The sequence below is a fragment of the Gallus gallus genome, chromosome 7 (genome assembly GCF_016699485.2).
Source record: "Gallus gallus isolate bGalGal1 chromosome 7, bGalGal1.mat.broiler.GRCg7b, whole genome shotgun sequence".
Taxonomy (NCBI): domain Eukaryota; kingdom Metazoa; phylum Chordata; class Aves; order Galliformes; family Phasianidae; genus Gallus; species Gallus gallus.
In genome coordinates, this window is record NC_052538.1 from 13,600,695 (window position 1) to 13,627,950 (window position 27,256).

At 36.7% G+C, this 27,256-nt stretch overlaps 1 protein-coding gene across 12 annotated transcripts in view; it reads left to right on the forward strand.

Annotated features, from left to right (window-relative positions):
* Positions 1-27,256, forward strand: part of PDE1A (phosphodiesterase 1A) — a 198,484-nt gene that overhangs the window by 89,454 nt on the left and 81,774 nt on the right. For 3 of the 12 annotated variants that reach the window (XR_006939851.1, XM_040703690.2, XM_040703698.2), the window contains exons 1-2: positions 1,984-2,419; positions 15,025-15,148. The exons of 7 other annotated variants lie outside the window; for them this stretch is intronic. Coding sequence is in view for 4 of the 5 variants with exons in the window: in XM_040703690.2 (XP_040559624.1) it covers positions 2,200-2,419; positions 15,025-15,148 (344 nt within the window). In the remaining variant the exon portion in view is untranslated. Of the gene's footprint in view, positions 1-1,983; positions 2,420-15,024; positions 15,149-27,256 lie in introns of those variants that run through there. 2 more of the 12 variants (XM_040703699.2, XM_040703700.2) reach the window with 1 other exon arrangement.

Here is a 27,256-nt window from a genome sequence, read left to right on the forward strand (position 1 = left end):
TGCTTGAATGAAGTCCCACAAACAACAATGTTCATTGGACTAGGCCCAGAAAAAATTACTTTTAAGATGTGTTAGGGGTTTCAGGACTAGTAAAACTAAAGATGAAAGATTGAGTTCAATGGACAAACATATTTGGGATAGCTCTCACTGAGGACTTGAAGATTTTTTCCCTGAAAGTCTCAGAAGATATCAAGATCATTACCCTGAGTCCCCCTGAATAACAGAAGTACAGCAGCCCTACATATATAATATGAAACAGAATGAAAAGGGAGATTTCTTTGTGATTTGCAGCTTTCTCTTCAGTCAGTGAGTGACTACACTTCAAAAAGCAGCAAATTATTTTGAAAAGCTGAAATCCAGAACAGGAAGACTGCATGAAGAGAAATGTGAATCTTGGCAGGCAAGAATAAGTAAGACCATGATTATATGAAATGCTCATAAATATGACAACACTCTGAACACTGTATATTGTTGAAGAAAGATCCTCAGATCCTTTAAGTTCCTGGCAAAAGCTAACCTGTAATCTGATCAAGATAGCTGATGCCCTGATGAAGGTGTAGCTCTCTCCTCAGAGTAGTAGAAATGAACAGTGGGGCAGGACAAAACTGAATCAGCAGCAAATTACTGACTGATGATGACCATGTGATTGTTATTCCTTTAGATAATTGCACTGTGACTGTGTGATGGCAATTGTTTCATATAGTGTGGGGATGGTGAACCAAACTTTGCGCTGCCACGCTGATCTCTAAGCTGTGTGTTTTAGATCTAGGAGGAAATTTTATCTGTTTCAGTAAAATCTGCTGAACTCCTATATTTTCATATATAAGAATATATGTTATTATGATATTGGTTATCTCTCCATTGTTATGTATCATTATTTCATGAAACTTTTGTAAAATTTGTAATAATTTTACCATAATGTATATGTGAATCAGACATATATACGGCCTAAGACATGTCTCAGCATTACCTATCTTGCTTTTTTGTTCAGACTTAGTGTGTCTCTCAAGCTTAATTTGATAATGCTAGTGCTGTATGCCTCGCCACGTAAATTTACTGCTCTTCTGCTCTCTCTCTTACAAAGACGCCCAGCCTTGCTGATCCACTTGTCACACATCAGAAACGTCACCTCACACATGCTAAGTGCGTTTTGAGAACTGAGCAGGCAGGAGCTGTGCTGCAGGGAAGGTCTGTGTGGCAGGGCCCTTCCTGTTCTGCAGGAGAGCTCTGCAGTGCCGTGCAGCCCGGCTGCGCAGCTGCATGCAGACGAGGGCTCGCTGCTTGTTTTCTGCCTCTCTGGCCAGGCTTCGTGCTTCCTGCCCGGCCCTGTGCCAGAAGTGCTTCGTTACAGAGCCCTGCAGGTGCCTGGGAAATGGCGGCTCAGCTGAGCCACTCGTGACCGGTCCATCAAGGGCCACAGTCCTGCTCCTGCCTTACAGTTTTTGTTACAACCTCTATTTGCTGCGGTTGAATTCTTCCTGATTTATGTCAGCATGATGTCAGAGAAAGCTCTTGACTTTGGATCTCTGTTGAAATCTTATCTTGCAAACAGTAACAGTTTGCTACTGTTGCTATCTGAGCTTGGTCAGCTTTGTTTTCCTCATTCACATAGGGTCGGTTTGTTTTATGTAGTTATGGTTCTACCAGCTGCAAACACCATATTCAGCTTCAGCCAACTCTAGGTTATTAGGTTATGAATGCTAAAAATTATGAGCAGTGCTTTAATTTACATAGTTATATCCACACATCATCCAGAGTGAATAAAAGCCAGATTGTAAAATAATTACAATCTCTTGAAGTGGAGCCAGCCTCGCAGACCAGATCCATCCATCTTCATTAATTTGTATACAGTTCTTTTACCAGAACAAACTTTCTGAAGGTACTCGCATGGGAATGCTGAAACAGCTGCACAACTTTTATTTTGAAGAAAAAAGTTGAGCCTCGGAACAGTGTGTTTTAAAGAGCGAGGGAGAGAGTGACTCTGCATTTAAGACTTTGACCAGCATGTGTAAGAAGTGCTCGCATGGCTGGAATAATCTAACACATTTTTACCTGGGCAACACTTGGCAAAGCTCCCCTTTTTTCCTGCACAGTTGAAAGGAATCCAGTACAACTCCGTGCTTTGATCAACTTGCCTCCAGTTCTGCTCAGCCTGCAGGGTTTGCTGGTGCACGGCCGTGCCTGTCTTATGTGGCCTCTATGGCCCTTTTCTGCTCAACTGTCAGAAAGAGGGAGGGAGGCTTCCCCCAGCACCAAAATATCATTCTGTGTGCTCTCTGCAGCACAGTAGCAAAGAACAAGTTTCTTGATTACTCCCTGGTCTTTTTGGAGTTATTTGCTGGAAGAAGTCTTTTTTCCCTCTTTAAATGGATGATTGTGTTACAATCAAGAAAAAGCATCTCCAAAGACCAATCTTTCGGTAAGTGATGCTATTGTTTCTTTCAACTGAAGACATTAAGAACTTTATATCCTATTTGTTAACTTAAAGTTCTTATGCAAACACACAAAAAGAAGAGGAAGAATTGAACGTTGCATATTCTGCTAACATATTAGATGACCTTTGTGCTCAGAATGTTGTTTTTCTGCTTGTACTGAGACTTTCTTTTCCTCCTTTTTGTCATCTACGTTTTCTGAAGCTTTGTGTGGAATTGCCTTTATTATGAAAGAGGGGCAGCTTAAGCCCCTGAAAACTTTTTGTGTGTGTGCGTGTTTTGTTTTGTTTTCCTACAGCTCTGTAGTCCCTCAGAGTATTCTGGAATTACAAAACTGTTTATATGTGGAACATGGGTCTTGGTTGCTTTACTTGATTATGTCTGAATGGCAGAGTTTTCGTACTCGAAATGATGCACCTTTCAGAGTAAGGTGGCTGGCTGGCTGGGACATGCAACTGAGTGATTAAAGTACAACTAATCCACAGGACTCTTCTGATAGGAAATGTTCATGTCTAAAGAGCAACAAGTTGAAAGTTTTGTGAGGTGGTTCTTCACTGCTTCTTATATATATTATTTTGATCTGTGAATACGCTTCTGATTATTTTATTTAACTTCAGCAATGAGCTTATTTTTACAGATCAGGATTAGATCTAATTTATTTGTATTTTACCACAACAACAAAAAAACCCTCTTTTTTTTCCTTTGGCCTGTCCTAGCTTCAGACTTACTCAGCTTGCATGCGAAGTAGTATTTCTCAAACTACTGTGAATAAGAATTCAGTGGCTGTAGGATTAAGTAAACCTGCAATAGTTCACACTTCTGTTTATAGCTCTTGACATCTTCAAGAAAACTCCAACTCTTACTGGGTGACATCATTAGGACATTGAAACTATAGTGTTGGTATGGCAAATAAATACAAGATTACAGATAGCCACTACTGATGTCATATATTATGGGATTACACAGTAAACTCAGACAGGTGGCCATGCCAGGATTATGTACTGCTGCTGCTACACGGGGCGAAGTCTTTTCATTCTATACGGTTATGGTACAGAAAGGGAATTTGGACACTTAAGTTTGTTAAGTTTGGTAACTTAGAAGGTTACTATAGGAATTAAGTGACCTAAGTGCTAACCTTAAGTTTGGATGTCCTGCTTGGATTTGCTATGCAATTTATATCATAAATTAAATGAAATGTATTTCACTTTGCTTTAATTAGTGGAGTTACAAAGTTATTTTGTAGAAGGCTGCTGTCTCATGATTAAAGAAGTATTTGGTATTTTCCTGAAATGATACGTTATTATATAAACTGATATAATATTTTTCTATTTAAATATTGGTAGTCATTTTTAAGGATCTACGGTAACTACCCAGTACAGTGTAACCTTAAAAAAAATATTTTAAAAGCACAGTTGACACGGTCTTTTGGGGCCATTAGAACTGTGGTGCAGAAGTGCCTATTTCTTGATGCGTTCAGAAATCTGCTGTAGAAATCTGCTGCAGCTCGTGTAGCACTGAATAGTTTGTGAGTTTTCTTAAAGAATGCCTCCTTAAGTTGTCTTGTGGGAGTAAGCTTAGCTCAATGAAATAAAAGAAGTTTCAACATTTCTTACCCAAATCCATTCCTGCAAACCAGTTCTAAATACAGAACGGCAACTAACTACTGTTGGCATGCTTAATCCAGAGCAAGAAAACCCCTAATATGGAAAGCCCCCTCAGAGCCCATGGCTCTGCAGTGACTCTTCTGGCAAAAGATCTCTGTTATACTACAGTAAATACTTAAGAAATGTTTCCAAGGTTGAGACAGGCATAATATTTTAGGCAGCTCAAACAGAAAGACAATCTCCGTATGCCATAAAGATGGTATCATGTACAGTAAATACAGATTCCATCATAGTACATTAAATAGCTGATTTTTTTAAAGTGTGTTCCTTATGACTTTGGAAAATATTCTCCACTGAAAAAGTGTTCTTACAGAGGATTTAGCTTCAGCCCTTTTAATCCTGTTATATTTTTCCCATATAAACCAGATGGTTTTATTGGGCACAAACCTTACCTCGAGGTAACCGAATCTGCAGCTTAGATGTATATTTCCCACAAACAGTGAAGAAAATATTAAATTATCCACATGTGTGTGTGTGTCTGTGTAATCTGTATATACAGCCAACACTAATTTTAGATATACTCTAAGAAATCAAGTCTTTCTTGAGAGCTTTTTCAGAACTTATTAAGTTTATATATGAATATCTTCATTAGCCTGCTAAATTTACAGCAGATGTAAATTTTTGCTAGAGTTGCCTGAAAAATCAGGTTGAATTCTATTGTAAAATATTTCTTCAATGTTACCAATCCTGTACATAAGAGCAATATTATATTTTCAAATGTGACATCAATATAAAAAGGATATTTATCACTAATTTTCAGGGGTTTTTTTTTGTAAATCCCAAATTCTCGAAGAAGTAATAATATAAAAATATTGTGAAAAAAGTGTAACTTCTGGTATTTCCACCCTACTTCAGCTTGGAAATAAGTAAAAAAATCATTCAGAAATTTAACTGTAAGAAAGCTAAGGTTATGAATCATATTGAACTGATTAGTAAAGCACATCAATTTGGATAAAATTTTGTAATTGCATCAGAAACCAACTGCTAAAAGCTTAGAGATTCCTGCATTTCTTAAAACAAACAAACAAACAAAAAACTAGCCTGTTAGATGTAAATATACATTTCAACAGAACGTATAGATTGGATATTCACTAGCTATTTAATGCTAACATAATTACTGAGGATATTCCATATTTTTATTAAGAACAGCATCTCGAGCATGTTTGCTAAAACTGGTCAAATTAATTCAAACAATAAACAAACCAGCTTTCTGAAATAACACAGTGGAAGCTTCATTGCTCTGCCATTTAAAATTGGACTGAATAAAACTATATAAAATGTCCTTTAGGGAACAAATCCTCTCCTGCCAACTACATAGATTAGATGACATAATAAACATTTTAGTTCTCAAATTTCTGTGATTTCTACTAACATAAGAATCTCTACAACCATTAGTCAATGCTTACACGAAACCAATGTTTTTCTGCACTCCAGCCTGTGGCCAGTCTGTATGCTGTGTGTTGTTTTATTTCTTCTTCTTCTGCTTTTTTTTTTTTTTTTTTTTTGACTTTGGTCTTCTTGGTCTTCACTGTGAATGGAAATAAAAGGATTAGAGTGTCATGAGAGAAATTCATCCTCTGGTATCTCTGCCTTAGTGGAATCCAAGAAAGCCTGGAATTATTTCAAGAAATCTGTGGTCTTTTGAGATTTCCAGACCAACTATAGCAAGACTATAATAATGAATTTGTCCTTGCTGTGATTTAAGGCTCTTAAAAATTTTAAAATATTAATGTATTAGCTTCAAAATACCTCTCTTTTCTGTTCCACACATTTTCTGTGGTCTCATGTAGTTCTGGATCAAGTGTTTCCCTTCATAGTGGTAGGGATAGAAAAATAGGGCTCATGGTATTCTTTCTCCTGCTTTTCAGGAGAGAACAAGGGTGGAAAAGCACTTGTTTTCCAACTCTTCAGTGAACTCTGCTGTTATCTTCTCTACAGTGTCTGCATCTGAGTAAAGCTCTTAGTACTATTGCTTTTGTTTCGTTATCTTTATACATCATATGTACAAATATATTAATTGCTGTTAACTAGACTGGATTGCTCTGTAATTTTAACTTCTCCTTTACTAGGAGAGTGACCCAGTCCAATCCTTTGGTGTCTTGCTTCTAGTCCCTTAAATACACATGGTTGATTCATTATTTTGTTCTATGATAAAATTAGCTCCAAAACCTGGCTAGTGAACCTCGCTGTAATACACTGGCAGTGGATTTCAGTGGATTTGATTCCAGCATGATTCTTACCCACTACGGGGTACATGTGTAAGGCCAAGTGAAAGCTGCATAGTATCTTGCATATGCTCACAAAGCTCACCCAGCTTCTATACAATGTTTATACTGCCATTTCTTGTGGAATAAGAGTAATTCATACAACTTCATTTACATGCAGTATAATGAAATACAGAAACAACATTCTATGATTCCTAGACATTATAACTTTTTGGCAGATACTTCTCCTATGGAAAAAAATGTACCGACAAATATTTTCTAGAAAAAAAAAAAAAAAAAACAACAACAAAAAAACCACCGCTGTTAACGCCTTTTCTTTTTAATCTTTTCTTTCTGTTTTTTCTTTTTCTTGGAAGCTCAAAATATTTAGGAGTTTTACCAAGTACAAGCAAGCACACCCTCATCTTCCTTGCATGTTCTAGTTTATTCTTTTTATCCCATGGCCTCAATACAGTATGTAATGAACAGACATATTTGTGTTTTGCATGAGTATAAATGGTGTTAACACTTTTTCAATTAATATCTATAGAATAGGTACAAAAAGAGAATATCATATGAAAAAGATAGATCTCTGTAAAGATAAAACAGTTGCTGCATGATGGGCAGCTCAGAAAGCAGTAGATTTTAAAGCTGTATAGTGGCTAAGAAGCTTTTTTTAAAAAAAGACTGTTTTCTCACTTTGTTTCTAGTGATCTTCAATGGGTCCAAATGACTATTATCCTTACTACTTATATGTAGGGAATAAGCAGATGTATGGGAAACTTTGCCAAGTTTGTGTTGAGTTGTGCTCTACAATTACAATGGATGTACATTATATATCATTATTGCTAGTGATCACTTAATTGTAAATTAATGTAGCATATTAATTTAATGAGTGATAATTTATTCCTATGGTGTAGGAGGAAAGGTGGGTAGGAAAAGAGAAGCTGCCATCATCCTTTACTTCTTCCTTTAAGGGAAGGCTGGAATGTAAAAGCATAGTTCCACAAGAAAACTCTTACATCCAAGTTTGTTTCTTAATTTTTCTTACTGTAATGGCAAAGTTTGTGCAACTTTTAAAATGCTAGGTACAGTGCACAACCATGGCCTTCTTATTGCTGATGTTGCTAAAACTATTTTCTGCCTACGTGCTTACTAGTGCCTCTTTCTGTCTGGCTCTAATGGCTTCACTGGTGGGTAAATACCCAAACAGATTATATTGTTCTGTGTTATACTGTCAATGGTTGTTTTTAAATGGTGGTACCTTAAAAGACTTAACTTTGAAACTGACATAAGAAAGAAATTGATATAAGGAGTAATCACAGAAAAACTGGGCTTTGAGAGAAGGATGGAGAGGACAGAAACATCTGCTTTTAGCATGATAAGAAGCAGTGAAAAAAATATTTGATTGAAGCAGTAAACGAAGTCAGTTTTGAGGAGTGTACAGAACTTCATGAAAGGCGTAAAAAGTGTCCTTAGACTTTTTAGGATGATGAATTATACTGTTTTTGAAACCCTGGCACTTCCACAAAGTGATAGACAAAAAGATAAAATGTAAAGCAGTACATCAGGAAATTTGAATGGTATGTGGCACAGAAGAGTTAAGAAAGCAGGAGAGAGAATAGTAGATTACATAGGGGGAAAGCATAGAGAATCCACTTTACAATGGATACACATTTATTCAATAAGTACATTGAATGGAGGAGGAACCAAGTACAAAAAAATCAGAAGAAATGGAGCAAATGTCTGACATTTGCTTTTGTAGCTTAATGTTGTTCATATACATTTGAACAGCAGTCCAAATGTTTGTATTCAACCTTTTAATCATGCTAGAAGAAGGTAAATAAATACATTTTAGAAATTTCTGCAAGCAAAGACAAATGATTTAAATGAAATAGGTTGGTAATGTGCAATAGCAAAACATACTATATGGTAAAGACAACTTGGCTGTCACCAAATTGAGATAGAAAGTAAGAACAACTTTATCACCATCCCAGTAATGAAAGCGTGACTGCTGTTGAAGTGATGAAGGGAATCTTGGCTGGTTTTAGAACTGGAGTTGTGAACTGCATTATTTATTCTGGTACTTTTGACAGCAGGACCAAAAAAAGGAAGCTTTTGATGGATGAGAACCATTACATTTTTTGTATTTTAGTATACTAAACTTTTTAACTTGACAGTTAATTAATGAGAACACGTTTATTTAAGGAAACAACATTCTATTATTAATTAATTATTTTTAACACACAATATTGTTATTGTGTATCCAGTTTTGTTCTGTCCTGGGTTTCTCACTTTAAGGAACATACCATATGAAAAACAGATCTGCCTACTTATTTCAAGCTTTTTATTAGAGCTTTCCCTTTACTGTATTCATACTGTATTCATACAATCAAGGACTGATTTAACAGTAGGTTTGATTGTAGACTTCTGAAGAGGAAAAGTTAAGTGAGAACTGATGTACATTCATTGAATAACATCTTCATCTCTAAAGATTTCTTTAGGTTGGAATTAAAGTGTCATTATATAGTGCATGGTTTGGGAGAACATTCGCGGGAAAGTCAGACTGCCTCCACTGAGATCAAAAGGAGTCAATTTTTCAGATAGTAGCAGAACAGAAGCTACAGATCATGCATGGTTAGTTCCTTTTCAGAGGAGTTAAAAAGGGAGGAGAGGAACTTGTGTTATCCCTGAAGAAATGGAAGTGATGTGCAGATGTGCAGTGACCGTACAGATGTCACCTGGCATTGTGGCAGTAATCTTCCAAGCAAATAAAGCAATTAAGTGCATGCAAAAGAAAGTTCCAAGGAAGACAGTGATTTTTTTTTTTTTCATATCTTAAAGAATGGAGAGCACAAAAGGCAGCAAAGAGTTCAAGTTCTGTTGAGATATGAAGTATAATTCTCTTTTTTTCTTCTTTTTTTGGTGGGTACATTTTCCCCTATTTTTGTCTAAATAATCAGAAGTGAAAACATAATTCTTTCTAGGATGGAATCGATGTGTTCTGGAGGCAGATCTAAAGAATTAATCTACAGGTGTAAGTATTTGGTGTCCTAACACTGTGAAAGCGTATTGGAAATACATTTCATCAGAGACAGTAGCTCTGCTATGCTGTGTTCTTAACATGTTTGTGACAAGGGCTATGACTGAGGAAGAAACTGTAAATGGTAGTGATAGACAGATAAGCCACAGATTAGCAGAGATTTACATTTTCAAATCGGTAGGAAGTTGTATTACAAGGTAAGAATCACTTCTTCACAAAACTTGCCACCTCTGCTATCGTGGTGGTCCATTACTTCCACTCCTTCTTTGCATGATCCTCTTCTAGAAAGTCAGACTGAAAACTGCATGAAGTTGTGTAGGAATAGTCATTCCTGCTTTCCTGTGACACTAGTCACTACTCTCGCCACAGAAGAAATGGCAGCTGTCTTGTCTCAATCTAGCATGCTTTATATCCATGTAAGAAAGTACACGAATGAAAACTGGAGGTCGTTCAGTGTAGCAACTTTACCAAGCAAACATCATGAGTTAGCAGAGGAAGTGAGGCCTCTCCCGCATTTTCTAATACTCGGTAGGTTGTACCTGTGGAAAGTCAGAGTTTTCTTTCTGTTGTGGATGTATGGCTGCATCAGAGCAAAGTTTGGCAGCTGGCTGGGCTCAGGGACTAGGATGGAGGTGGGCTTTGCCTCTGTGTCTGGGATGGAAAGTTGCTGTAGGGAGAGAGGCAGCCAGCTCCTGCTAGAAGCTGCAGCAAAGAAGGGATGTGGATTTTCTTTATACAGGTCTTAAACAGCTGCATCTATCAAATCAGACTCCACAGCTTCCAGCATAATCCTGGCTAAATCACAGGAATCTTGTGATCATCAGTTTTAAAGATATGGATTTCCAAGCTTCCTGTATGCACTTGATTCACTGCAGAGTGAACCTATGTACGATGAGGCTGGTCACAGTTTTTAGATGTTCATTAGCATTTGTTCATTAGTCTGCATGTAAATTCTTAAATTAAATAGCAGAATGAGAACTGTCTGTGTCTGGAAGATACCACATTTTAAATACTTTATTTTTTTGCTTGTTGTAGACTTAATATTTCCACGTACTCTGTTTAGAATACATTGACGTGACCCTAAGGATCTATCAGATAATGTCATTGAAAGTTGGTTTCCAAAGCAGTACAGAATAGTAAAGAGCAAGCCAGTACTCTGCTTATTACTGAACATTATGGGAATCTTGATTTCTGAAATATTTAATTCTCTATTAAATCAGCTCACAATTGCAAGCATTCATTTTAGTTCTTATTATTTCTCCTTTTATGTACATAAAAAGGCAGATAATAGAAAAAATGACGCAAGCTGCCTGCCCACCTAAGTATGATTACTATGTTGATTTACTTTTTAAATGCATGTGAAGGTGAAAAGAGAATTTGTTAAGGCATTTAGAAGAGTTTATATTTTAAGTATTTTAAACTTTTTGAAAATGACAACAGTGCCTACGAGGCAATAATGACAAAGTCAAATTAGCAAAGCCGAAAGGAAGACTGGGAAACGGTTTGCATAAAGCTTTGGAACTGTTATTGCAAAATGTTAGTGGAATTCTGTCCTCAAGTGTGATTTTAAAATTGTTTTACCAATATGAGTTTTGATGGCCATGATAGACAAGTGCATAAACTGCACTGTCATACAAAGGTGGTTTTCTGAGTTAAGATGATAGTATACAGTATGGACTTTACTGCTGTGTTTTTTGTTAAGAGAAGGCCATTGCAACACTGCATTTGAAATGATAATGTTTTGCTCTGATGTTCTTTCTGGCAATTGGACTTTACTCAAAGTTTGAAAGCCTGAAATTCAGCTGGAGGGAGTGGAGAAAGTCTTCATACACAATACAGGACCATCTAGAGATGCTAATTTGGCTAATGCAAGCGGTTTAGTGATGTCAGCCTTAGTCAATACCTTAACTCACGTACATGAACCTTAACTAAACCTGGTAAGAGCATAGGAAAGAGGACAAGCGCAAGATTCAGGGCTGATGTGAACAAATGAGGCTCTGAACCTTGTTCTCCTGCTTCCACATACCTGGCAGTGGAGATAAGGTATGCAGTACTGTGTGCCTCTCAAACTCACCTGGTGACTGCACAGTGACTTCAGTCAGCATCAAACTGGATTTCAGTGTGGCTCTTGCCACTCCAAGTTCTGTCCTCACTGCTCCAGCTTCTTGTGGTTCCTTTATGCTTATTTTCAAACTGACTCCTTGGTTGTTTCAAACACATCCCCATAATTCCATGCTGAGTTTCTGTGGCTGCTGGTCATCTTCTTCCTTAGCATAAACCATACTGTAGAAACACCCATTCAGAGTGGTTTGTGAATCCCATCTACACACTCTACTTACATTCATACTCCTATTGTTATCTAGTATCTTCTTTATCAAATATGGACCCTGCAGACACCCCCACAGATGAGGAGGAATGGTTGAGAATTTAAAAATAGGGCATCAGCACCAGAATTGAACTTGAGGATGACTGGTGCGAATAGATATGGAAGCAGAAGATCAAGATTAGGGGAAAGGTTACAAAGACCTACCAATTGGGTGAATCTGTTATTATTCAGAAGAGAAAATGCATGGAACAAAGAGGAGGAAAAAGAAGAGAGAATGTCTGTAAGTATGCAGATAATGGTAAAGCTGCATAAAGGATGGAAGAGAAGAGATTAAAAAAAAATCCAAAACTGGAGATCATTCATGATGCAAAAGACAATGGCTTTAGTGGTGGAAGTACATGGAGTAGTTGAATAGATGTATGTGGAATTGAGAATGGGAGACTGATGAGAAACTGTGGAAATGATGTGAAGCAAAAAAACCCTGCAAAACTGAACAAACAAACAAAAAAATGAAGACAGAAAAATTGGATAATGAAGAAGTTAAGGCAAAATTAAAAGAGGAAGAGAATGAGTAATACAGAATATAATGAGTAGTGTGGAAATGTAAAGATAAGCAGGTGGTGAGCTGACAAAGAAGTTAATGAGAATATGGTCATTTGAAGTTTTACGTGCTTACTCATCCCTAGTACACTAAAACATAAATTGTGCTAATTACTCCATGTTATTGGTAAGTGCACTACACATAGTGACACTGGTGAGATATATTAAATGTTTAATGTCATCTTGATGGTCTGTTTGGGACACTGCTGGTGTACTGTTTTGTACTACTTCCAGACGAAGTTTTCCAAGGTTAATGAATTCAGGAGACATTACAAGATTAGTAATTGAGTCATTTTCCAATTGGCATCAGTGAGCTTTATTATATTTCTCATTATTTTTGTTAAAAGTGCCTGATTCTTTAAAGTACTTCAAGGAAATAGGGATCCGAAAAATCCCACAAGAAGCAGATCCTGTGTTTCTGTTGTTATTGCTTTTAAAAATTTACAAAAAATTAAGAAATTTCCTGATGATTAGGAATGTTGACACATTGCCTTCCTCCTGGCCTGCAACTAGTGTTTGAAACATTTCCTGACATAGAGAATTTAAGTCAAATTCTGTCTGGCCATTCTGATTGTCAGACCTCTGAGGTCTTCAGTCTGTATTCAGACCTTAAAGCATGCTGCTCCAGTCACATCAAGGTGATCATTACACACTTTATGGGTAAACGTTTCTAATTTTACAGGAAATTACTTTGGTCTACTGGTAGCAGCAACTGAGAAAAGTTTTGTGCTGAGCTGATCTATCTTAAATTATTAATTACCTTACTTTAGAAAATCCACTTTTCAGCATCAGAATAATAGGTCTTGTTAACCTCTCATTTGAAAGTTAATGATGTGTTTTCTTGCAGCTTTGGATATACATAAACTGGAACGTTTGTATTATGCAAACCAAATAAAATGCATTGGTGTAAAACTAATGCATACTAGTAACCTTCTCTGTTGATAATAAATGGTTACAAGGAATTGTTTAAACACTTCGTGAAACAGAATTAATAGCTTCTTTAGTGCTGGAGAAAGGATTTCAATGCTGTAATAACATGGTTCATAAAAATTAAAATAAATAAACACAAAACTTGAATAACTGGAGTGGAGTTTCTAAATAATTTACCTATTTTTTGTTGTTGTTGTTTTGAACAGAAAAAAAAAAAAAAAAAAAAGATTGAGTTGCCATAAAAACGCACATAAATTTTTAAACCACATTCAGCAAGATTGATCTAGCCAGAATGATTGCCCCTTCAGGGCCCCAATTAAAATGTACTGTTATGTTACCAGGATTCCCCATTTATATTCCGTCTTCCCAGAATGTAAAAAAACACCTTTAATGACTATATTACCTAATTTAAAGGCAGACCACCTTTAAATTTTGTTTTCCAAAGAATCCAGAATAGTGTTTCTTAGCCCGGGCTGATCTCCTTCTACCAACTGCTTCCAGAACCAGACACAGCTTTCTTGAATGTTCTTTCAGTGTGTGTGCACCAGAGCGAGATCTGCAGCAGAGGTCTGCCCAAAGATACTGAATAGATTGCTTCTTTCTGTCCTTCATATATGGAAGAATATTTTGTCGTCAACTTCCTCTTAGGTACTTTTTTTCCATGTTTATCTGTTTGGCTTTCAGTCATGTCTTTGTTTTAGAATACCAGCCCTGTTCTTCCATATGTCCCCTCAGGTGATGTTTCCTGAATTTCTGGGTTTTGTATTTCCCATTTCAGTCTGTGGTGTGTCTATAGCTTTCTTCAGAATATAATTCCTCCAAATGGATAGATTACTCCAGAAACAGTTTATTTAGTATGTCTCAAAATGGAAGCAGCTCTCTCTTGTATCACCTAGCCTTGCTTTTTTATGTTTTCATCCCTTCTAAGTCATGCTATCCCCAAGATAGTCCCCATACCATTTTCTGCATTACTGCTGCCTCATCAGCTGTATCCATCTCTTTCCTACAGCATTTTTCAATTTTCTCTACTAAATGATATCTTATGTAATGACACTTTCTCCAAATGAAATTTTTATCTAACCTCCTAGGTACTTGCAATTTCACTCATTCTGGTCATGTTCAAAAGCTCTTATCACTCAGCTTTATTTCTTTGTCCAAGAGAATATGCAATAGATCTGAGTTTATAATCTGTTTTATTATACCCACTTGAAATGTGCTGTTTCTGTGGCAGTGAACAATTGCTAATTATTTTTCAACAAGACATATCGCATTCATACAATATTTCCTCTTTTCCTTCCTTTCTCTTTCTCCTTCCAGAAATGGGGACCACAAAGATTTCATCATTTTTTAGGCAAATTTATTGGCACTTTACTATCAAAGCAAATTTTTATTATTGTACATAGAACTGAAATAATGGCCCAACCCCCCCTTTTCTTCTGTAAATAACTTTGCTTCTGGAAACTATTAGTTGCCCTCAGTGCTCTTGTTTCATTATCTCTGTGTGCTTTTCACAATTTCTATTCTTCATCTTGGAAATTTCCTGTAAATTTTCTTCATTATTTGTTCCATACAGCAGTCATTTAATAAAGCTACTTTTTAGAAAAGGCCCTATATGTACTTTTTATATTTGTCTCTTTTGGGCCTTCAGCTGCAGCTGGAAGAAAGAGTTAGAACTCTTGCAGTATTGCTGATTGCCTTGGTGCTCGGAGGACTGTGTCTGGCAGTGCCATCAGTAAATATGGATGATGAGCAGCAACAAGCAGAGAACTGATCATATGCCTCAGTCACATGAGTTTTTGACCGGTTTTTGAACACTGTCTTGCAGTGATTCCTCCCGACAGAAGAATGAGGTACAAATTCTTCTCTCACTGGTGGGAAATCACTCCTTTTAAGAGCAGATTTAGGATCTTGATGGACAGAGGACTTGCACTGAAGGTAGAAGTAGCTCTGTGAGTAGACTTTGGCCTGTCTTCTTATGTAACTGCACTCTTCCCTAACTTCATTTCCTCAGTCTTGGATGTGACTGTGCTCATCCTGTTGATGAAGTCCTTTGTTCAAGAAAACTGCACGCTCAAAACATTCCCTCCAACAGCTTTTTTGAAGTGCAGAGGGACTTCTTTGGCATACCTCCCAGAGCAAGTGATGCTTCTGCCTCGTTTTTCTTGCTAGGAATACTTGGTTATTAGGACCAGGGCAGATGTTCCAGTGTCAAGATTATTTTGTGGGCTAAGACTTACCAGATGCTTTCCACGTGCTCTAATTTTTCCACTCAGCAGCATCTGAAATAGCAAAGGAAAGGTTTACTTCTGTGACTGTGGACAATAGGTGAATTTAGCAGGTAAGCACAGTTTGTCTCTCAGCATCCAGACATCAAGACTGTAGTAACACCTTACCATACCTTATATTGCAAAATACAAACTAGTACATGCTAAATCTAGCCTACCAGATGGAAAAGCTAGATCAGGACTGCAATGCTGAGCATAAGCAAAAAGGGAAAGCTGGGACTGTAGTAAAAAAAACTGGGAAGACTACGTGGTTGCTCTGAGCTGTTAGGTGCCATCTCCCAGTGGTAGCATCTTAGCATCAGCTTCTCCTTTATTTTAGTACAGTCTAAGAAATTAAAGAGAGGCTGAAATTTGTCTGTCTGACTTGGCACTGAAAGAGCTACTTACATGGGCTGAAAAGCAATGAGTTACCACCTTTATTTAAAAATGGAATATATAATATATATTACTTATAAATATATAATGTTTAATAAACGTAGCATGGGCTAGCTCACCAAATACAAATGTGTATCTGTTGTGCTAGTAAATAAGCTATGAATTAATTCAGGGATAAAGCAAAATGAATTTACCATGCTGAAGTCTTTCTAGAGAAGTGTTCAGCTTAGTTTATTTTATGAAATTAAGTAAAATTGAAAAGAGTGAGCAAGCAACACGGATTACATACATTACAAATTCCTCATGTTTAAGTGGCTCAAGGTACAAATGACCAGTGTTCTAGAAGTGTTCACTTACAGTATCAGTTTTCTTTCTCATACAAGAAACTCTCCTGATTTTGTATAAGGAATATTCACAAAATAAATTGTTTCTGGTTAAATTGTATTGCTTTCATCACCGTCCCAAATGTTGTATGGATCCTCAAGAGATTCAGTAATGTGGTACTTCTTAAGCTGCGGCACAGATGTTTGAAACTTCCATGCAAAGCGCTCTTCTGAGGCTGCCAGGATGCATTTATAGAATCTTACAGACTGCTTTGGTAAAAGGGATTGATTTCATTATATCCATATATTTTCTTGACTATCCTTTGATGGCGTTTCTTTACTAAGTAAAGATGTGATCCTGGAAATAATTGTGCCCATGGGTAGCCATTGTGAGAGGTCTAATGAAGTCAGTGAGACTGCACATAAAAATATACTGTACTTGACAAATAGGGTTTCATGGTATCAGCCTGTAGAATGCAAACAGCCTACACAACACTGATTTGGACTGAACACAGCATTACTTTTAATTCAGCTCTTCTACTAATTAAAAGTAATACATTAAGACTTCTGCTGTTTGTGAAGTAATCGTCAAAATGCATTTATATTTAAAGGACAGTATTTCAAAAATTTAGAGGGTGAAGTGTAAGAATCAATTACTTCAGAATCTTTTTAATATAGTAATTTGCAGCCGAACAAAACAGACAAATGACAGTTAGAAATGACTTGATGATATGTTCATTTTTTAAAAAATTATTTCTAGCTGAGCACTGGTCTTGTTTGAATTTATACACTAATGGAATTTGAAACCGAGAAGTAATTACTGTGTTTACCTCTATTGCCTTCATGCTAGATAGTGTACATGCATACTCAAAACAAATCTCTGCTTCAAATCCAGTTGTATTTATTAAGTAAATTAGATATTTTAGGAAAACACGAGTAAAATGATCGATGCTTTTTTTGTTATCTTAATGCTTATAGCTTTCATTGTTGATATCTTACTTTCTCTAGGATATCTATTATTTTCTCTAATTTAAACTTCATTTGACCCAATTCTGTAAACTAGATAAAGTACCTCTCTTTATTTTTTGTCCCTTTCTTAGATGAAAACGTTGTCCTAGGAACTCTAATCTCTGCCTCTATTTTTATTTATACAGAATAAAGTTTTACTGTAAGGCATTCATTCCTTTATCTTCATAGCTTTTCTCTCTAGTTTTATACCCAGTTTTCAAAATCATCCTTGTAATATGAACACATGGTTGTACTGCAGTATTCCAGTACTCTCACTACATCTCCAGTACTCTCAGATCTCACCAGTACCAAATGCAGAGGTATGTAACTTCTACATCTACTTAGGATTCCTTGTTATGCATCTCAATCTGGAATTTACTGTTTTTTAATATAATACTTGCAGTGGAAATGCTAAGTCAGGGCTTGAACCAGTGATTGAGCACCTGGTGGGAAGGTAGGGCCAACCCAAGGGAGCTCAGGTGCACGCATCCCTTCCCAGACCTCATTTAAGGGTTAGCAGTGGAGGTGAGGGTATCTCATTGGATATCACTACATGCCTGAAGTGTTCCTAAGGTAAGCAGCTTCTTCCCTTCATTTTTGTGCCCACAGCTGTTGCGTTTGAGCAAATCCTCACTTGCTGCAACCTAGGACCTTGCTGCTCTGCTGTTACTGTTGCACTTTTCATTGTGTTACAATTCTCAACTCATGTTTAGCTGCTTATTTCTTATGGTACATCTTCTGATGCACATGTATCTGTATCTGTTTATTTAGGAGCCCAGTAAAAAAGGTGAGATCTATGAGGTTTTTGTCTCTCACACAGAATGGAACCAATATTTTGTTCAAAATAATCTATCTGACCTAAAACACATGATCAGTTGAATAGAAGGTATTCTGGGCTTGGCTTCATAGTCTATTTGTTTTATATATTATCACTTTACGTTGAATATCCACTAGAATAGAAATGAATTGCAATTTCATGGCTCTCAGTCTAGCATTTCACTTACTCAGTGACATAACTGTTTACAAACTTAGTTCTGTAACTATATCAGTACTCAGCAACAGAGTAGCTGAAGATATGCTCTGTGATTCTCTTATGGCATGACAATTAGGGCATTTGCAAAAGATATCAGAGGCCCTTTCATAAATGATACAGGGGGTATGTTTGAACAGTTGCAAGTCATCATGATCAGGTGTGGATTGAATTACATTGTCTTCAGTACTGTATCTTCCATCCATTCAGTTATAGCAATCTTTATTTGATTTTTTTTTCTTTTTTTTAGTAATTAAAGTCACAATTATAATTATCAGTTGAAAACAAATACATGCTCATCAATGAATGATTCCAATTCATCTTACGTAACTTGTCCAGCCTTTTAACAGTATGTGCCAGCCAACAAAGGCTTGTTACACACTGTTATTGGACTTCCCTATGTAATTTCTGTGCCTACCTTGGCAGCCTCCAAAGGATCTAGATTTTATTATGATAGTGTAACATGTTCAGAAGAAGTGTTCTTCCTCATCAGATTTTCAAGACAACAGACTTTCTACTCCAAACCACATGGATCCCATCTCTCTGTAGTTCCCCACACCAGACATTCTTAATTTCCTTCTTACAAGAGTCTTTCTACCTAGGGCTCAGCTTCTCAAGTGATATTTCTTTCTTTTTTTTTTTTTTGTTCACCATGGGATATCTCAAAACTTCATAAGGATTAGCCTCAAAGACCATGAAAGATGTATTTATTCCTCCTATTGCTCAGTCTGCTACTGATCTAGTTCCCTTGGAAGAGAATTTTCAAGAGGAGGAACAACAGATGCCAGTATATTTGTCATCAGCAGCTGAGCCAGCCATCCTTTAATCATGCTCTTTTATCCCAAATGATTACAAATCCTTCCAAGATCTTATGAGAAAAGTTGCCTGACATGTATGTGGAACCAATCCAGGAAAATCCTTACAGTGTTCAGTGCGTTGCACGCAGCTGTGCCTAGATGGATGGTTTTACCTATCAGTGAAGAATTTCGGACATGGCCGAATTCTTTTGGCAGGCAATAGATTCTTTACCACCAGTCCCCAGGATAGCAAATTGCCATTCGTTTAGGCCTTCACATGAGCAATTCTTTACTTTTCCTCTGCTGGATTTCCTGATGATAGAAGCAGAAAGCAAAACATCTGATCAGCAGTAGCTTTAATCTCTTCAATATGTAAAATTAAACTGTAATTTTTCTACACACTTCAGCACAGAATTCCTGGACCCCTTTTACAAACCAATTTCAGTAGGACTGGAGAGAATTTTCAGTCCTTTATTAATGATGCTGAATGTGTATACATAACATCTCTGAAATCATTTTGTGCTGATTCAGTATTTTCTCAGATCCATTGCAGCAAGTGTCAGGCATCCATCAGTGTTGAGAGTTCTTTGAGCACTACAGTTTTTATTGGAGAGAAAAAAAATAACATTTTTATTATTTACTTTAAAGATTCCTTTATAATGATATCAGAAGTCAAATTTCCATCATCAAGAAGCAATTGGGAACGTGTTATCAGAAATATCCTAGTTAAACTCTCAGTCTCTCTCTGTGTGACAGATCCTTCAGTCCTTTAATCATCTTTGTGTCCTGTTACTGAACTCACTGCAGTATTATGCCTGTGCCTCTCTGTACTGGAGAGTCCAGAACTGACAGACCTCTCCAGGTATGTCTCATCATAGCTGAGTAGAGCAGAAGTAGAGAATGGATCTAAACAGGAACATACTTAGCTTAACATATCTTTTTCCAAAAGTACAAACGTTACTTTATGGTAAGTAACATCTCTCTTTTTAGTCCTAAACCTCTGTCTCACAGTATAGAATCATAGAATGCCTTGGTTTGGAAGGGGCCCTGAGGATCATCAGGTTCCAACCCCCCCTGTCACAGGCAGGGCCACCAACCTCCAGATCTGGTACTAGACCATGTTGCCCAGGGCCCCATCCAACCTGGTCTTGAACACCTCCAGGGATGGAGCATCCACAACCCCTCTGGGCAGCCTGTGCCAGCACCTCACCACTCTCTCTGTAAAGAACTTCCCCCTGACATCTAATCTGAGCCTTCCCTCCTTGACCTTAAAACCATTTCCCCTTGTATTAGCACAGCATGAAATAAATAATTGCAGCTTCACAAGTCTAAAATTGAGTTTTCTGTACCTATGGATTTTACCCAGCTATCTGCATGCTGACAAATCTGGAATAAGTTTTTTGTGGGATTTTTCATTGCTTATTTTAATTTGTTCAACATTAATGATGTAAGTTAAGGTTAGGAAAAATTGTGGCAGTCTTTATTTTCTATACTTGACGACTGTTGTGCAGTTCCAGCTACAAGCTTCTGGCAGTCTTACAGCAGAACTTGCCTAAAAAGGATGTCTGTGATATGTGATTTAAAATTCATCAATAAAGTTTTGGAATTTAGGGCTTCTGGCTAAACATGTTCATAATTTGAGCAGAAATCTACAAAATTATAGGTGTAAGAATATAAAATAGTTTTTTTAGAGTAAAAAAGGTGTAAATCAGCTAGAAAAAAAACTTAAAAGTATTTTTAGAAATCAATGAATCAGGCTTAGAAATGTGCACTTCATTTTTGCATGAAATTCACTTACTGATTTTTAGCACTGTATGCTTTGAGAATATTTGACTTATTTCTGACACTTGGTCTGAACGTTTCTTCTAAGCAGTAAGAACGATTAGTATAGGATTTTCAAAGGTGCAAAGGAAAACCATTCTTTAAAGTTCTTTGAAAATGTTTCCTCAAAGTGAATTGTAGAACAATGAATTTCAAGATGCTAAGAAATGTCTCAGAATCTGATCCTGGCATCTGATACACTGTGTCAGGAAGCAGATACTGGAGAACCTACAGACTTTCAGAATGAAAAATGTAAGAACTTGGAGGTTTTAAAACTTCTTAGTCTTGACCTCTCCTAGAGGTAGTTAAGTAAACGTTCACTGGTATAGCATTATTTGCAGATATTTTATTGTAAACATATAGATGTTTACACACCAATTCTGTGGTTCTATAGAAAAATTGAAAAAGAAGCAGTAAACATGTTAATACTAAAGGCTTACTTTGTGAGCCCTTGTTTAGTCTTGGAGCCCTGTAGGACTACCTCAGAGGCAACCTCAGAATAGCAGAGGAGGCTGACAGGACATTACTATTAGGACCTTTTCACTATGGAAATTATTTCCACATTTCCCTCTTAAATCTGCTTCTACTGACTGCTCCAAACAACTCCTACAAAACTTTCTATCCTTAACAATAAGTATCAATGGTAAAGCAGCTTCACTAAGAAACAGTAGAGACCTTTATAGCTATGTATGTGTATTACTGGAGATAATAGATTATTTCTGTCACTGTATTTTAAATAATAGTACATTGAGCCATACTTCAAATAAATGATCTCACTTTGGATTTACTTAAAGTTGGTTAGGAAAATGTGTTTTTTTGTTGTTGTTCTTGAATATCTCTCAAGACAAAGAAACACTCCTCTTTTTATTGCCCTATTTGGGAAGGTCATCTTGTAAAAAAAAATTGTCTCCTATGTTGGAGTCACAGTATGAAAATCCTTGGCAATATGTGACCTTGGTTAAAGTTTTTCTTAACGGAGTAAGTGAATAAGAAAGAAATGTATGAAAGGTAACTTCTTATATTTAAAGGATTATCTGCTTATTTTTTCCTCGATGGTTTCTCATCCGTGGCTTTTAAGTACTCCATAGATATAATTAAGTAGCTTTTCACTATTCATGAAACATTATGCAAACTAGAGTGATTTCTGGCAGAGATAAACTATGATTAAAGTGGACAGAAAAATCTTGGCTCATTCAAGGAATATACAGGCTGCTGTCTCTATTCTGCTTTAGAGATGAGTGCTCTGTCTTCTAGTCAAAACATTTCACAATAAAAATTTAACAGGCTGGAGAGCATTTCCAGAAACAAACTGTTAATGTGAGTATGAGCTGGAACAGCACAAGAAAAGAAGTCATGAGGAAATCATACTTAAAGGGAAAGGAAAAGTATCTTGAATTTATAACCTGTGAATGCCATTTCTTGAATAGATGGTCACAGCCAGTGATGCTCCAGCTGCTGCCCTAATAGGAACCAAGCACTGTGGCTGTGTTCTGTTCAGTGCTAATGCAGTTCTTTTAGCATGTGCAGTAGTAAGTAGCTGCTGGGGATGGAGGACAGTGAGCTTTTCAGAAGAATAAACTTTCACATGCAGATAGGCCTCTGAGCAGTATGCAATTCAAGCGGGAAATAAAGAGAATGAAGATAAAAACATAGTATAGGAGGAATGGAAACTGCAAAATGCAATTGGGCTAATGTTGCCTCAAACTTTAATTATAAAGATCTGTTCATTCATTCATAATCTTTTCAAACCTACACTGAAGTTTCTTGTGCAAGGTAGCTCTAGCGTGCAGATTTTTTTTTTTTAATTTTTTATTTTTAAACTTATTTGAAGGTCTTAGCCAGAGCAGCACAGGCATTTCTAAAGCTAGGCAAAAAAATTGTTTTCAGGTGAAGAAAATTTCTGATTTCTCTTTAGAGAGACTACGGGTTTCCCTGGCACTTGAAAAGTGACAGAGGTCTATTTTCCATCTCTTTGTAACTTTTAGTAACTTTGTGAAATTTTATCTGATTGATAGTAATGATCTCCCAGTAAATTTGAGTTTAATAGACTCAGTATTAGTTTGCTAGGGTCATGAAGCCTGTGCCACAGGGGATTCTGTCCAACTCAGTGAAGGACTCTTTTCATGAGTCCTCTGTGCTGACTGGGATAGATTTGAAACTACAGAGCTGGTACGTGAGGGGACTTGCAAAGTCAGTCGCATTATTCTAACAAATTTGCTTTTGTAAGCAATTTTGTTATGAGATTCCTGGCTCCTGCAGGTCTGAAGCTTAGGGCAAAAACTCAAGGTTGTCAAAATGATTAAAACTACAACTTCTACATAAAGCTGAGTAAGAATCTGCTCAGTAAAGGAAATCAAATGTCCTTGTATCTCCTGGGATTTGTTTACATTACCATGGGGAAAAAAAATAAAACCAGAAAAACGTCTTTATTTTGATGCCAACACAATTTCAGCATGTATTCGTGTTGGTGCTTTTCAGACTGGTCTATATACCATACAGTCCACTTAATCCGGAAAGGGGAAAGTTGAAGCGCATCTCTGTATATATTTGATATTTTACAACCGAAGTCCTGCTATGCACAGCTTCTGTAAAACAGTTGCTACCTGTATTGCAGAAGCAAACTTCTCTCCCTTTCTCTCTTTTTAAAAATCACTGTGTTAATAGCACAAAGTGAAACATAAACCAGTGCCATTAATTATTTCCATTATCTGTTCTGATCATGCCAAAAAGGGTAAAACAAAATTTGCTGTTAAAGAGAAACAAAAGAAGGAAAGTAAGTTTATCCATGGCTTTCTACTAAAGAGGGAAACTACTCCGCATTCTCAGGGAGTGTATGAGTCAGAAAAATACAGTAAAATACTTAATTCTGCTTTTAGTATTTGTTTTAGTTATTCTTTTGTTTGTATTAGTTCTTAAAGTTCTTTCTCTTGTAATTGTGTAGAAAGCCATTAAAATCTGTTTTACTATGGGAATGCAGTGCCATCATCAAAGGAACAAGAGTGCAAAACTGTCATTGCCTGGCAAAGCCACTTACTATCCTACCCTCACTTCACTTGGCAATCTTTGGTATGATGTGACCGTCTGAGTTTTCTCAGATGAGAAGGTTTATAGCATGTAGGGAGCAAAAAGCTCATGGGAAAATTCCTTTTGTAACCTTTTCTCTGTTATTTTTCTTGACCGTTAGCTCTCAATTCTCATTTGTGCAAAGTGTGTCTGCCATAGTATGACTCTTATTTACTCACTTGCTGCCTTGATATGGAATTAGAATAGAATTATTTATAAAATGACTTCAGTTTCTGACTGATGAAGGAAGGAAAAAAAAAAAGGAAACTTGGATTTCTTTAAAAAAAAAAAAGAAAAAAGAACTAATAGTAGAAAAGGAATATGAACCAAAGACATTTTAGCTCTGGAATCTGTGGATTCTTTTCTGTTTGGCAGAAGTACTGGTCAACCTAATGTTTGCTTAGATTGTGTTACTTTTTAATTAGTTAAGAAATTATTTAACTTCCTACCTCACCATAAAGTGGTCTTAAACCAAATTCTATAAAAAAATTTTGGTAGGCTGATGTATACATTTTTGTAAAACAGATTTTTTTTTTTTTTTTTTTAAGAGGAATCAAAGCTTTTGAAGCCTGGGGTGTTCCTTGCCATCTTTATATTGTGGCTATTATTCAGATTTTAGTGTCCCCAGAGTATTTTAGCATTCTGATGTATTCTGAAAAAGGAGGGAAAAACATTGATTTTGTTGATTCAAAATTGCACTTTAGCAGAACTATCATTTCGTTAAAAATTGCTGATTGTTGAGGTATTGCTTCAGGGGATCCTCAAAGAAAGATTGTGAACTGTTGTGGAGTGTGAGCTGTCCACTGTCTCCAAATCATATATTTGTTTGGGTTATTGCTTACAAATTGAATCTCCTGAATAAGTGCCTGAAACTCTATTTGTTCATATTCTGTGTTAAATGTAGAGGAAGTGTTCAATGAGCAGTTTGTTACTGAAGTATTCTCTGCAAGCAATGTGTGTCCAAAGATGTTTTAGAAATAATATAAGGGCTACATTTCACCACTTTGTAAACAAAATTACAGTAAATAATGTACAAAGTAAATATTTTCTGACCCAAACTATTTTCTGAAGAGTGACATTCTTCTACCTTTGTTTTTATATTTAAACCAATATTTACTCACAGAAGGGTGAAAGATCGCAAACAATTCATATAAGGTTACCAACTTGCCTGTCCTGCTGCACAACCCTCTTCAAAGAAATATGGGCAATGGCTCTGTTTGATCATTAGTGCGTGCACAGGTAAGAAAACAGTTTCATGGGAAACTGTAGTAAGCAATGATTTTTCCATGCTGGGGCTGTCAGCAGTTTTCATATTTTCCCAGGATGGAGGAGAAAGATATAAAATGAATAAAAGACATTTTAATGTAGACTGACACTTACGAATGTTCCAAAGCACCCTTTACTCATGTTGTTGCTACTTGGTTGGGATACCATATGTGGTAAAATAGACTTCTTATGGGGAAATTAGTACTGAAAGCTTTTTTCTACGTTTTTCCACTATTCATATTAACTTATATGCAGAAAGTGTGACTTTGATCACATGCACAGAGGCTGTCTTGCCTGTGAGTGTGCCCCATGCTCTACTGTTTAGTTAAACCATCTTTCTACAGATAGAGGTAGGGAAAAGAAATATGTCAAGATTGGCATTGAAAACATCCAGTGATAATATTTTCCTCTACTGAGATCTAAAAAGATTGCACTGCTATTGTAGTGTCGTCTCATTCTGACGCTAGGCATGACCTTGTGCAATAGGCCTCTATGAAAAGTGCATTTCCTTTCAAGGTACAGCTTCTCACTGCATCTGAAGTTGTTGATGTCATCTTGCTGAGTCTTTGTGTAAAAAGGAACTGAAGAAAAAAACCACAGTAATTTGGTCCTGTTGCTGGAAGTAAACAGACTTACATGGATACATAGAAGGTTGTGATGGACAAAGGTGAAGATAATTGGCATCAGACTGGGTAGCCCAAAAGACTGAAACAGCCCTCAGCTTCTTAGTCCCACATTTTGTGCTGAATGAACTTAAAAGACAAGATAAAAAAAAACATGGTTTAATCCCAATAGCCATGGGAACTTTGTTCTGTGTATATGCAATAACTCCTAAGATGAGCTCTTACCTGTGCTGCATCTGTGGACCATGCTGTGTTCAGAGAAATGTGGTCCCTGCTTTTGTAGAACAGCTTTGATAAGAGTTTACATTATTTACTACTGAGGTTGGCTCTGCAGCATTATTAAGAGTGAGCTTTCCCACTACACCTAAACTACACTGAGATCTTTCTGGTTGCGCATTTCTTTCCCCACATAGCACAGCAGTATGTAGCAGTAATCAAAGGCTGAGTCTGTTTGGGCAGACAAGCTGGGGAAAGGCTGGCTCTTTGTTTAGCAGGGTTGCAGACAATGCTTTCATTTTCTGCACTGACTCACCTTGTAACCACCCTGACAGGTGCCTTCTGGAGAAGGTGGAAGGAGTGGACAAATGAGACTAGAGTATGGCTATCAAATACTTTTACCCCCGTTTAGTGTAATAAGCAATGAGGTCTGGCAGGATTAATAGAAGGCTGTTCCATGTCAAACCATGGCGCTAAGTTTGGCCTTAGCACACTAGATTCACTGTAATGGTCAACAACTCACATAGACACACTATACTGTTAATAGTGAAGGCTATGAAATACTGGTCTGAAGGATGATTCCCTGTAGATATGCTTCATCACTTCTGTGTCAGGAATGCATGTTTAATTACATAATTATGTTGATATCACGGAATATAATGTCAATTGACAAGGAAATTAGGGCCGGTGGTAGATCTATTAACATTTAAATTATACTTTCACCCCTAAATGATGGTCTCTGTTTATGCTGCCTTTTGCAGTGAGGTGCTTGTCCCTTGAACAGCTGAAGAAATCCACTAAATGAACTGAACATATCCTAGCTGTTCAGAGGACATGACCCTGCAGTGGTGGTATTACAACATACTTTTTCACAATATAGCCTATTCCCCTCTGATTCCATTACAGCATGTTTTTTTTGGTTTTTAGCTAAAGAAAGTTTGCATAGTGTATTGGAAATATAAACAGAGCTGTAAAAGCCACAAGGCGTCCTTAACAACAGTGCCATCAAACCTTCTGTTTCACAATTAAGTATCACGTTTTCCTTGGATTTATTAGCATTTTCTTGCTGTTACTTTTTCCATCAGCAATGCTATCTCAGAATGAAATAAGGTTTAACAGGTACAAAACTTCTACACTGCAACAACACTGCCTTGGGATTGTCCTCAGAATGTAAGGCTCTTTCTCATTAAACATTTTTTTTTTAAAGTGAATAAGTATTCCTGTGATGTGATTTGTTTTCTCTCAAGTCC